Here is a 13,753-nt window from a genome sequence, read left to right as displayed (position 1 = left end):
ACCAGCTACCCACCACCAGTACCCCCCACCAGTACCCACCAGCTACCCACCACCAGTACCCCCCACCAGTACCCACCAGCCTGTACCCACCACCAGTACCCACCACCCAGTACCCACCAGCTACCCACCACCAGTACCCCCCACCAGTACCCACCACCAGTACCCACCACCAGTACCCACCACCAGTACCCACCACCCAGTACCCACCACCAGTACCCCCCACCAGTACCCACCACCAGTACCCCCCACCAGTACCCCCCACCAGTACCCACCAGCCTGTACCCACCACCAGTACCCACCACCAGTACCCCCCACCAGTACCCCCCACCAGCTACCCACCCCCAGTACCCACCACCAGTACCCACCCCCAGTACCCCCCACCAGTACCCACCACCAGTACCCCCCACCAGTACCCCCCACCAGTACCCACCACCAGTACCCCCCACCAGTACCCACCCCAGCTACCCACCACCAGTACCCACCCCAGCTACCCACCACCAGTACCCACTAGTACCCCCCACCAGTACCCACCACCAGTACCCCCCACCAGTACCCACCACCAGTACCCCCCACCAGTACCCCCCACCAGTACCCACCAGCCTGTACCCCCCACCAGTACCCACCAGTACCCACCACCAGTACCCACCCCCAGCTACCCACCACCAGTACCCACCCCAGCTACCCACCTTGCGGGCCGTCTCCTCCAGCTTCTCCTTGTTGGCGCAGAGCCCGGAGCCCAGTCCTCCCAGAGCGTAGGCGGAGCGCAGCATGACGGGGTAGCCGATCTTCTCCGCTGCCATCAGGGCATCTGCCACCTGCAGATCAAACACTGTTAGAGGTGTCACACACACCTGACAAACATCAGGTTCGTTATTAGCGCCCACTCGGCTGTGACGCGGCGGCGAGGGTGACCGCGGCCATCTGGGCGCCGTTGTTGTCTGAGCCCTACCGACTTCACGGCGATACTGGGGGCGATCTTCTCATTGATCTCCGTCAGCTTGTCGGAGAACAGCTGTCGGTCCTCGGTGGCCATGATGGACTCCACGGGCGTCCCCAACACCTTCACCCCATACTTCTGCAGGACCCCGCTCTGGAACAGCTCCACACCTGCGCGCACGCACACACACACACACACACACGCACACGCACACACACACAGAGAACAGAGATCACACACACATACATGGATATATGCACACACACACACACACACACAAACATAGAGAACAGAGATCACACACACAGACATGGATATATGCACACACACACACACACGCGCACACACAGAAAAACAACAGAGATTACACATGTGGATACATGCATACACACACAACAGAGATCACACATGAATGCATGCATGCACACACACACACTCACACACACACAAAGAAAAACAACAGAACAACCATGAGTATGGACACACACACACACATACACACACAACAGAGATCACACATGGGGATACACGCATACACACACAACAGAGATTACACATGCATGCACTCACACACACACACACACACACACAACGGAGGTCCTCACCACAGTTGAGGGCAGTCTGCCCCCCCATGGAGAGCAGGATGCCATCGGGCCGCTCCGTCTTGATGACCTCAGTGACGAACTGTGGCGTGACAGGAAGGAAGTAGACGGCGTCGGCCTGCTTGCTGCCCACCTCGTTGGTCTGGACCGAGGCGATGTTGGGGTTCATCAGGACAGTCTTCAGGTTCTCCTCCTGCAGAAGGAACACGGGGAGAACCCAGCGAGAGCGACTTAGACAGGAGAGACTTCTAGATGGTATGGATGACGGTGTTCGGAACCTCCCAGAGTATAAATAAAGTTTTGAATTAAATTAAAATGTGGATGTTGACGTGCAGACGATCATGGAGACAGATGTACTGCATAGACCTACTGTTAGAATCTCCCTGTTTGTTTCTTTGCTATAGATTTTTCCTATTATCTTAGAATGAGAACGATGTATTTGGGTCTCAAAGAGTCCGGGTTCTTCTCTCACCTTCAGGGCTTTGACAGCCTGAGAACCAGAGTAGTCAAACTCCCCCGCCTGGCCGATAGACAGGCCTCCAGAACCCAGCAGCAGAACCTTGGACACCTGCACTCGGGACAGAACCGCATCGAGAACATAATATCAATAACGTATCAATAACATGCAATATCAGTGACAACTTAGGGAGGCATATTGTTTTTATTATATTTATATTATATATATTATTATATTTATTTATTATATTTATATATATTATATTTATATTATATTTATTACATATTATACTTTTAATAAATCTGAGCATGATTTCCCTGATTCAGACGCTCAGTACAGTGGATATACTCAATAATTGGTTGATTGTGTTTCTCACCTTGGTTCTGGCTGGGATGGCAGGTTTCTGAGGCATGAACGACACGATGTTGGCATTTCTCCCGCTCTTTATCATGGAGATGAAGGCATCGAAAAGGAACTGCAAACGACAGTCACCACGCCGTGAGTGGATTCATCACTTACCACAGTCCAGAAAGAGGGGTGCGGTCACCTACGACCTTATGTCTGAGGATCTCTAACAGACGGACAATCTTCTAACGAAAGCTCCGTCTTTCCGCTGCTCAACTATCTGGGGGCCTAACAGGTCTCTGTACTGTAATGGCCGCCGTGACACGCGGATGTTTGATGGTCACTTTGATATTTACCTCAGTGTCAGTGGGGCCCCCTTTAGCTTCGGGGTGGAACTGCGCTGTGAACACGGGTTTGCTGTTGTGCATGATACCCTGGAAACGCAAACAGAACGGACGAGGTCAACAACAACAAAAAAGAGAGTCGCAATCCAGCAGGCAAGTTTGAAACAGGAAGCGGACGGCTGGACGAACCTCGTTGGTCCCGTCGTTGGCGTTGACGAACAGCGGGCTCCAGCCGGGAGGCAGCGATGTGCTGTCGATACCGTAGCCGTGGTTCTGGGCGGTGATGAAGGCCTGGCCGGTCGTCACGTTCAGCACCGGCTGGTTCTGACCTCTGTGGACCAACAGCCGTGTTCAGATAGGTGATTTTACAGGTACCGTTTCGCTAAACATTCACACCGGCAAGACGCTTTAAAGAGAACGCGCGTTCAGATATTCGATAGAAACGTTTCCTTATATCGTTAACTCGATGGGATGGATGTTGGCGTAGCGCAAAGAAGGAAGGACCTTGAGAGGAAAGACCTTTTCGGCTCCAGGGAGGGTCAGAGAGAAGAAGGAAGGAAGGAACTTGAGAGGAAAGACATTTTCAGCTCCAGGGAGGGTCGGAGAGAGTGGGGTAGCAGGGGGGAAGTACCTGTTGCCCATGGGCAGTTTGTAGGACTGGGCTCCGGCAGCCAGGGCAGTGATCTGGTTCCCCATGCAGATACCAAACACGGGTTGGGGACGGTCGCTCTCCAGAACCTGGACACAACAGGTATCCATCCGCATGAAGATGAAGGAGAGAATCTCCGGCACCGTGATCACAAATACAGATTTTTTTTTGTGTGTGGGGGGGAAGGGGGGGGCGGTGCGCGAACGGAAATGGCGTACGAGGTCGTCAAATCAGACGCGACGCCTCACTTGTTTCCTGGAACGACCGCCGTTGTGGAGAGCGCTTCCTTCCTCCTCCACGGACGGGGGTCTGCGTCGCCCTGCGGGATGCTGAGTGGGACGGGGGGGTGGGGGGGGTGGGCGTTACCTTGCGGACGTTTTGGATGAGGGCCCCCGCCAGAGCTGGGTCCCCGGGGCCGTTGGAGATGAAGAGGCCGTCGTACTCCAGACTCAGCAGGTCCTGGTCCCAGGGCACCAGGTGGACCTCAGCACCACGCTACACACACACACACACGCGCGCACGCGCACGCGCACACACACACACACACACACACACACAGTTCATAGTAAACAAAACAGCCGACGAGAGGTGTCCTCATGGAGTTTTGCCATAAAAGCTTCAAACAAGACGTTGTTCCCCCGCTCACCTTAACCAGCAGACGGATGATGTTGTGTTTGATCCCACAGTCGACCGCCACCACTTTGATAGGGTTGCCTTTCCCAAATACTTTCACTTCCTAGGGACACACAACACAAGGACAGGTCGCCATCATTAGCACTATGTTCTGTAGGCGGTATTGATCTGTGTGTGTGTGTGTGTGTGTGTGTGTGTGTGTGTGCGCAGGGTATCGCGGCTAAACGTGTTAAAGACGACTAGGGGCACTTGTGTGAAACGGCTCAGTGTCACGTTTTAGCCACGCTTAAACGTAGAATACACCCGTTGTTCAAAAACCTGAAATAAACCCGTTGATTAAACGTTGAATAGAGCTGTTTTACACGTCAGTACTGGAACACAACTGACTTCTTTACACTGACTGTCCCTCGAGTGTTCACAGAACTGGGGAAAAAGGCATTTCGCTATGCTGCTCCCTCTGCATGGAATTCCTTGCAAGCTGACTTAAAATTGCCTGAACTGATCCTGTTTGACAGCTTTGTTGACATTCTCAAGGATAAGGAACTTGAAGGTATTGGGGTTTGTCACTGCTTTTAGATCAGTTGTTATACTTCTAACTTGAGCTTATTTTATTTATTGTATGTATGCTATTTGTATTGTAACCTTTTGTATTGTAATTTGCTGCCTCTTGGCAAGGTCGCTTTTGAAAAAGAGATTCTTTATCCCAATAAGCTTACCTGGTTAAATAAAGGTCTAATAATAAATAAAACAAGGATCAGGCTGATTTACGAAACTGGACACAGGAGGGATACCGGGTTGTGTGTGTGTGCGTATGCATGTCTGCGCATGTGTGTGTGTGAAGCAGTGTGTCTGGAGTTAGATGTTACCTTTGTTGACACCTCTGCCATCAGGTTCTTCTGGTTGGGGTCAGTTAACTCCACAGGCTGCCCCTCGAACTCTATTTTCCCCAACACCGTCCCCTGGGGAGAGAATCAAACACACTTTTAAAATCACAAGATTTTTTTAGGACGCGGCTTATCAGAAGTCAACGTTATTTCTAAGCTGTGAAAAGAAAAAAAGAGGAAATTGACCGACCCTGTCTCTGATTATTTTAGTCAGCATCCTGGTATCCACTCCAAACAACGCAGGGACCTTAGGACAAGCAAAAAGATTCTGAATAGCAGACATTCTCAGCGCAGATATATACACCCCCTGTTAGCTCTCAAGACAAGTAGATGATGAGGACTTGAATGTGGACTTGCCTCTTTATTAAAAAAAACATGGCACAGGCCTAAATTTACAGCGCATTTACTGTAGTGCGTTACAAAGCATGGAAATACAAGCGGAATAGACCCCGCCCCCAACCTTCTCCTCCTCCAACCACTGAGCCAGGGACTTGACGGAGTTCCAGTGGCTGTACTCATGACTGTAGTCTTGCACCAGGAGCCCTGAAACCTGCACAGGACACAGCGTAAACACAGGACCGTTCACAACCAACGTCACACACATTAGTAAAGTCAGGCTCAAAGAGCCATGGATTTATTTGCTGTAATCTAGAGTGCAACATTCAGGCCGTCGCCCTGATAAACATCAGCCTATTCTTCCTTGGCTATCTGGATCACATCTGTGCCTTTCGTTCATTCATGAAATTAATATATCATTCATCTTTTACTACAATATCCAGGGTTATTCCTGATGGGAAATAGGTACACGGTGGCAACTTGTTTGTGAAAAAATGTGGCTCACGGCTCACAAAGTATAAATTAGGCTTTAGCCTCTTGCTGAAAAATGGTGTGATAAATTCATAAAGTGAACTCTTATAATTGGGGGGATTCTATATAGCGTGTTGATTTTCTTTACGTAGGTAGAACCAGCCATGTAACTCACCCATCACAGCCACTAAATTAGCGCATTAAAAGCATAAATTTGCATGGTTTTTCCCAACAATTTCTCTATAAATCTTGAAGGCGCTTGACTCAAATTTGAATGGAGGAAAAACCCTGACATCAGTCCACCACTATTACACTGTGCTTATGCTATTAGTCTGCTATTAAATGGTTCTAATCGGGCACCCCGGTAGCTCACTGGGTAAAGTGCGCACCATATGAAGGCGCCACCGGTAGCTCACTGGGTAAAGTGCGCACCATATGAAGGAGCTAGTCTTTCGCGCGGCAGACCGGGGTTCGATTCCCGGCTCGGGTCCTGTGCCGCATGTCCTCCCCTCTCTCTCTCCCACGTTTCCTGTCTCTCTACACTGTCCTATACCATTAAAGCTGAAAAGCCCTAAAAAATATCTTTAAAAAAAAGAAGTAAATAAATGGTTCTAATCCTGCGATAATCCCTGTTCTAATTGTATAATCCTGTTATTATCTGTGTATATGTAGCTCTCCCTGGCTCACCTGGATGCGCTCTGACTCCACATTCTTCCTCAGACCCAGCTCGTCCACCTCCTGGGTGTTGGGCACCCCGTAGTTACCCACGATGGGGTAGGTCAGGGTCAGAATCTGCCCTCGGTAGCTGGGATCTGTCAAGGTTTCGGGGTACCTAGAGAGGGCCGGGACAGAAGATTACATTTCTACTGTGGAAGACTGTGTCTGTCTCATCTACATCAGATTAACTTTCTCTATGGAAAAGAGATGTTTTTGAACACAGGATGGCTTTCAGACAGCAATTGTGCCATAAATCTATGTATAATGTGTTTCTCTCTCTCTCTCTCTCTCTCTCTCTCACACACACACACACACATGCTTACACATAACACACACACACACAAACTGTTCCAGTCCCAAGACCACCTATGGCACAGTAGGTGTCCATGTACACTAACGAGCAACATCCTAATCATGGCGCTTGGTCTAGGATGCTGCGGTTGGATCTCCATCTTACCCCACCAGGCCAGTGTTGAAGACCATCTCCCCGGCCGCTGACTGTGCATGCCCGAAGGAGATCCCCTTCATCCGGGTGCCATCCTCCAGGACCAGGTGGGCTGTCTGGGCCTGGGGGTCGGGTCAGAACACACAGGGAAGCAATCACACCCATTACAATGGTCAAAACTATGGCAGCTTGAAACTGCGAGTACAGTATCAAACTTTTTTATAATTTTACAAATAAAAATGATGTATTTTATGTCTTTTTCAAACCATTTCTCATATTTTGTCCCCTGTTTAGACCTATTGACCTATGACACGGTATTTGGGAAGAGGAGGACAGACAATTATCCTGGACTGGCGCGCGTGCGCGTGCGTGCGACAGAGAGAGAGAGAGAGAGAGAGAGAGAGAGAGAGAGAGAGAGAGAGAGAGAGAGAAAGAGAGAGAAATGTAATTGCCATGTGTTGCCATAATTGCACATGATGTAATACCACTGCCTATTGCAGTCCAATGTTTCTCTAACTAAATCAAAATGTTGTAGGACTACTACCATGGCAGACTGTATCAATACACAGCTACATAAGTTATCCCATAATCTCTCCCACTGAGCAAAGACACGTCTGAAAGACGTCTTTTAGATGTCTTCTTCATCTTTTTCGGACGTCCAAAGACATCCAATTAGGAGCCAGAATGAAAGTTTTTTTTAGACGTTCAGATATTGAACCCCTTCTGCACGTCCACAGACGTCTTAGAGGGGTCCAAGCCAGACGTGTGAATATTGAGGGGTCCAGCAGACGAACACGGGGTTCAGGACCGACGGACGTTATTAAGACGTGATCTGAACGTCTCCCTGACGTGGCGTGTTTGCTGGGGTGTTTATTAGAGGAAGACTCTCGGGTGATTCTCCCAGTTCTAGCTAACAGCTAGCCACCTAGCTAACCAGTTAACTATGCAATTTATAACGAACTATCCTTACCTACCACGAACAACATCAAGATCATTCGTAACATACTTTGTTTTTCTCAAATAAAAACCACAAGCCGCTCACATACCTTCACGCTGAAGAGTCTGGAGGAGGATCTCAAGCAGGTCGAGTTACTGAATCTCCTCTGCAGGAGGAACCCATGCTTCAGAGATCTGACCACGCTGGACGCGGACAGTATATGCGGCATGTTCCTCTTTTAGGACCCGACTTTCACTGTCTGGGACAGTGACAGGGAGAGCAAAGTATCTTACTTGAAATCTGTTATCTGCGTTTTACTATTTAACTCACAAAGATCCAGTGAATGAATGAGTTTTGAGCCTGTGTGTGTGCGTGTCCCAGCAGACCCAATGTTTCCTCCTCCTGATGGGACAGTCACCAGATGAGCCAGTCCACGTGGGTTGTTTCCCACCGTTGTTTTTCTCATCGCACCCGAGTCGGTCGTGTATTTGATTGGTTGATGTGTGGGTGTGTTAGTACACGGTTAGGCATCGAATCTGGCGTCGGTCCATAAAGTTAAATAGCCTATTAGATATTTCATTAGCTATACTAAGTGATAGTAAGTGAAGTAAGTTATTTAAAGGTGTACTTTCCTGAGCAATCAGCTTTGTATCATTCCAAAATCTGCAGGCTACGCTACAATTAATGGGGTTTTCCTCCCCTCCATGTTTCCCAGCTGGGCCTAGTTTTCACACTTTCAAAAAACTCCACAAATGATGTCAAATGACGTGGTCGGTATTCAGTGCTGCCATCTTGACGACTTTGCCACTAGGCCTATATCTGGCGACACAGCAGCACATGCGTCCACCCATGAATGCATGTGGTCAGCATGTACAATGACGTTAGGGTGCCTCCGGTCGGAGCTGGCGGGGGGGCAGTTCGGTGCTCTCCTGGCTCTCCCCCGCACCCCCAAGTCCTCTAGAGACCCCACATGGGGAGCTGGCTTTGCTCAAAGTTTTGTTTTAATTCGATCTGCCCGTAATTCAGATCCACTCCAAAATTTAAATGGGTTCTAAATTGGCCCATGCAACAATCTGACTCCCAAAACACCCGAGTTTGTGGCCTAGAGGTGGAGTGACTTTGGGTTATCCTAAACTAAATTGTCCTGTTGTTTAAAGTATGCGTGTAAACAGCTTTGGTGTGAATGAAAGAAATTGAAAGGGTAAATGCTCAGAGTTCATCCAAATGACAGGTGAGTGTATCAAAACACTGATGTGTGCCTGTCTGTCTACCTGTCTGTCTGCCTGTCTATCTGCCTGCCTGTCTGTCGGCCTGTCTGTCTGCCTGCCTGTCTATCGGTCTTTCTGTCCCAAAAAGAAGGATTAATCATGTTAACTCCATTCCCTGTTCTGTTTATCTATCTGTGGGTTCACTTCCAAACAAACCCTTCTGAAGACAGAAACCAGATACCAGCCTCTCTACGTCCTTTTTGATCTAACGATCACCTGTTATGATCTTCATCGACTCCGCTTCATCCCTTTGGGTTCAGGGATGTCTCATGACATGTTTTAGGTATGAACACCTTTTATGTATGAGAAACTGCAGTTGTTTTGCTCTCTACATTAACAACTAATGATCATAATCAACCTTAACTCCTCCCACTGCTGCTTGGACCAGTTTGTTACATTCTTCATAGGGCTTCAACCGTGTGTTTTGGCTACTGTAGTTCACATTACTCCTAATTCCAGTCGATTAAACATTGATATTAAATACATAAATTGAGTGGTATTCCATAAAGTCTGTTTTTAACATATGGATCGAGTTAAGGTTTGTTAACATTTAGTGCTAGTGCCTATTGTACTATAAGTCAGGTACTGGGGTGTGGGGTGCTGAAAATGTGTTTTGATCCAGCATTAAGCTACCATATATGCATTGTTATCATACCAAAATATGAACTACACACATGAAGGAAGACAAAAATACTAATATTCTTTGGTGTCCTTAGGTGGTACCAACATCTGGATTGGCCCCTGGACAAAATAGTTAGTTTGTAAACTACCTGGTCAACCTTTTCTATTAATTTTGCCTCTTTCAGAATTGCATATTATGCAAATTAGCTGATTACATCATCTAGCTACTTCTAGCTACTTTAGGGAGAACCAACAGCTACTTCCCTTACAGAGGAGTTGGCAACACTTTCAGAGTTTGAAATTATTTTCATTGTTTTTCATTTGTTTTTCACTTTCACTTTACTGTTTTTAACCATTGCCTTTCCCTGCAACCATGATGCAATAAGGTTGGATCTCCTCATCAAATCCATCTTTATTTGTGTACCACATTTCAGAGACAACACAACTCAATGAGCTTCACAGAAAAAAAGAATGAAGAGAAACACATTAATAAAAACAATAAATAAATAAAGATATAAACAAAACAATAAACCACAATAAAAAGCAGACACAATAGGCCTACATAAAACACAAAAAATAAAAGCACTAAATGGTCAACTGAGTTTTAAAGACCAATAACAATCATCTTAAAATCTATTCTAAAACTCACAGGCAAACCAAACCAGTGTAATGTGTAGCCTACTCTGGTCTTAGTGAGACCTATATCCTTTTTCCAGACAGGAGAGCATCCAGTAGGCCTAATTCACCTGAATAAGATAAGATAATGAATCAGATGAAGTCGTATCTTATCTTATACAGCCTGCTTGTAATACAAGCATGGACATTATTGTCAGCCAGAGAAAGAAATGACATGAGAAATGGCATTTTCCTCAGGTGGAGAAAAACTGGTCACATCCCTAGTGTGAGCTTCAAAGTTGAATTCATTTTATAAGCTTCACATTATATTCTGATGTATATTCAATCACCGTTGCTTGTTTACAATCACTTCTTTTTATGTTGATCTTTGGTCTTTTCTTCTCCGCCTGGTGCTTGACAATAGGGGGCTCCAGCATGCTGGAGTGGGATTAGAAGAGGTGGCTGTATTTGCTGATGAATGTGGGATCGGGCGGTCAGGGACCAGGGCTGGCCGCCTGGCTCTCTGCTGGGTTCAGCAGTCTGGGGCCGGGGTCAGCTGCAGGCCGTGAGTAACGAGACCTACAGGCCCGTGTCAGGATGGACCGCCAGCGCTCTGCCACCTAGACAATGACCCGCACCACAATAGACACCACCAGCTCCGCGTGACCCAGGATAACCTCTGACCCCACAAGGTAAACAGACACAGTGGGTGAATCCCTCATCCATGTGTTCAGAGGGACATGGAGCCAACTATTGACTCACAACTGTACGGCATGAATCATGATTTGTTATTGTCCTCGTGTTTTGTATAATTTCGGATGTGTCTTGTCTTGTACGGATGCCTTGGGCAATCAATGCTATTGACGATGAGTCAATTCCTCAAACCAATGAAAGTCAAAACGTACCCCTATAACACCCTCTTCTCTCCCTCCTCTGCAGGGCACTGGCAAGGACTTACTGTATGACAGATATCTTGCACAATCACTGACTGACATATCTTGCACAATCACTCATTAGGTATACGATGATGAGTGAATTGTTCAAACCAAGGAGAGTCACGGTATACTTCACGCCCCATAACTCCCTTCCTCTCTGCCGCTGAGCCCAGTGTCCTCTCAGGGCGGTGAGTTTGGACCTCTTGCGTGCGTTCAGTTATATAGTCGGCTTCCACCACCACCGGCTCAGGTTTCCTCTGTCTAATTTTATCCTCAGGTTTATTAGTAGAGCGATGGTGCCCCCCAGTTGTCATTTTCAGAGTTGACTCAGCCAGCTGCCGTGTGAGTCTGACCAAGCCTGAGATCGAGCACCAGTGCTCAGCTGATGCATAATACAAGTATTTACAAATGTGTTATTAACCTTTATTTATACAGTATTAATAACAATTTCTTCTTTGTAATGATGACCCGTGCAAAGAAAGCTGGGGGGAATACAGTCTAGACAAAATCATCAAACACAAAACAACAAGAGGGAATCAATTAATCCAGTCCTTAATTGTTAATTTGACATGTTCTGACACTACAACATATGATTTGCCGCTAGCAGCCGGGCTGGGCAGGGTTGAAAGGGTTATTGTTGAGTGGAGAGCAGAGCATGCTGGGAAGCTAATGAGGTTCCCTTTATCCTTGCTGGTGCCATGAAGCTAAATGAGGTTCCCTTTTTACTTGCTGGTGGGCTCAAGCTGTTGCTATTCTCAGAGATGTGTTTCTCTAGAAAGCAGCCAGCGCAATGCTGACCATAATATAGCGCATAAGATGGAAAATAGTTTGGCTGATTGGAGGCCGTAGGCAATGAAATGCATCCCTTTATTACTGGGGTTGTGACTAGTTACTGGCTGGAGCCCTTTGATTGGCTGGTGTAGGTTCTAACGAGGGTCCAGTGACTGTTTTGATGATGGGGACTTCACATTGTCTGCAGTCCCAAGTGCACTTTTCAGACACATGCCACGTACGAGGGACTGAAATAGCCATCCCCCACTTGCCAGCTTTCCAAATACAGCCCTGGTCCTTGGCCTGGTTCCAGACATCCACCTTTGACGAATGTCTTATTGTTGCATTGTTTCCGCAACACTTCCAAACAGCATTCGCTGTTCATTTTATTCACTATGCTGGCGAAGTACACAAATCAGCATTTGGAAGTATTGGATGAATAGCATAGCATGATTAGTATTGGAAATTATGATGTATTTTATACATTGTAAACTATGCTCTTCCATATTTGAGTATGAGGTCTATGTTCAGTCTTTGTATGACATGTGCTACTGAACTACATAGCCTACTGTACTGTAGTATACTGTAGCACTAGATGGCAGTAGTCAGATTAGCTACAGTAGTTGTTTTCAACGAGTGGGAATAGTGTAACCGTCAAGATCTTGGCCCTCTGTGACTACTCTTGAAATATACTGTACACCTCCTCCTGCCTTTCTTTGAATAATAATCACAGATCTAACATGACTGGATGGGTCAAAGTAAGATGTCCACTCATGGTTTATCTATCTATCTATCTATCTATCTATCTATCTATCTATCTATCTATCTATCTATCTATCTATCTATCTATCTATCTATCTATCTATCTATCTATCTATCTATCTATCTATCTATCTATCTATCTATAGTAGATCAGCAGGGGTGTCTTTATCAAAGCTAACCTGATTCACACATGAGCTACTGTAGCTCTCAGCCCAATCAACAGGATAAGAAGGGAGTCTTGAATAATGTGATTTGGGGGAAATGTACTGGCATGAATAATGAACAAGCCCTGATTGGCTCTGGCCTGGCTGTGTTCTAATATAGCTATTCGTTTTCAGTACACTGTGGCCACATTAGACTGTTATCAGTAAAGACTTGAATGTGCTTACTAATCTGCTTTACCCTATTCATGGATTTTCACGAGTATTAAACACATTGAAGCCTTCCGATAGGCTTGATGGTTGCTCTCGTTTTGTGGAGTGCATTGTGGGTAACTCCCAGTGGCGGCACCATAGGAACCCAGTTCCCCAGTGACAAACCTTCCTCCTTCATAGACAGAGGAGTAGTGCTCATCTTCGCCGTGCAATAACCAGTAAAGTCATGGAGGAAGAGGAGGAGAAGGTTGATAGTACAGTACAAGCTGTCAGTCAGTGCAGCGGTATCGGGTAACGCCAGGCCCCCCTCTCTCTCTCTCTCTCTCTCTCTCTCTCTCTCTCTCTCTCTCTCCTCTCTCTCTCTCTCTCTCTCTCTCTCTCTCCGTAGTGGATGCAGTGACACAGGAAAAGGGCAGAGTGCTGCTTTGTTTAGCCTGGCCCTGTATAATCCCTGCCCTGAGCCACAGGAGGGCTCAGAGCAGCAGGCCAGAGACACTGCATCAGACCCCTTAAGGAGCCATGGCCCCTCTCTGAGAAATCCCAAGAAACTTCACACCTCTCTGCAGGGGCCTATAAATAGACGCCATCTGTCCCCCAGGCTCAGTTACAGGGGCTCATTCCTTTTGGAGCACCTAGACTTTTCGGGGGCT

General features: G+C 47.1%; 1 protein-coding gene across 1 annotated transcript in view; it reads right to left on the bottom strand.

The window, feature by feature from the left end:
• The window catches only part of cps1 (carbamoyl-phosphate synthase 1, mitochondrial), a gene marked incomplete at both ends in the record, with an annotated part of 45,494 nt that extends 37,508 nt beyond the window's left edge, over positions 1–7,986 (bottom strand). Inside the window, 16 exons of the mRNA XM_084452097.1 lie at positions 687–815; positions 950–1,107; positions 1,543–1,732; positions 2,012–2,107; positions 2,373–2,471; positions 2,698–2,775; positions 2,875–3,016; positions 3,317–3,423; positions 3,701–3,829; positions 3,981–4,070; positions 4,834–4,926; positions 5,042–5,098; positions 5,312–5,401; positions 6,346–6,490; positions 6,833–6,942; positions 7,867–7,986. Coding sequence (XP_084308223.1) covers positions 687–815; positions 950–1,107; positions 1,543–1,732; positions 2,012–2,107; positions 2,373–2,471; positions 2,698–2,775; positions 2,875–3,016; positions 3,317–3,423; positions 3,701–3,829; positions 3,981–4,070; positions 4,834–4,926; positions 5,042–5,098; positions 5,312–5,401; positions 6,346–6,490; positions 6,833–6,942; positions 7,867–7,986 — 1,833 coding nt within the window. The remainder of the gene's footprint in view (positions 1–686; positions 816–949; positions 1,108–1,542; positions 1,733–2,011; positions 2,108–2,372; positions 2,472–2,697; positions 2,776–2,874; positions 3,017–3,316; positions 3,424–3,700; positions 3,830–3,980; positions 4,071–4,833; positions 4,927–5,041; positions 5,099–5,311; positions 5,402–6,345; positions 6,491–6,832; positions 6,943–7,866) is intronic.
• Positions 7,987–13,753: the final 5,767 nt, after the last annotated feature.

This window comes from Borostomias antarcticus (assembly GCF_949987555.1).
Source record: "Borostomias antarcticus genome assembly, chromosome: 17".
NCBI lineage: Eukaryota > Metazoa > Chordata > Actinopteri > Stomiiformes > Stomiidae > Borostomias > Borostomias antarcticus.
Note: the sequence above shows the minus strand (reverse complement) of the source record. Positions and strands in the feature narration are given on the sequence as shown.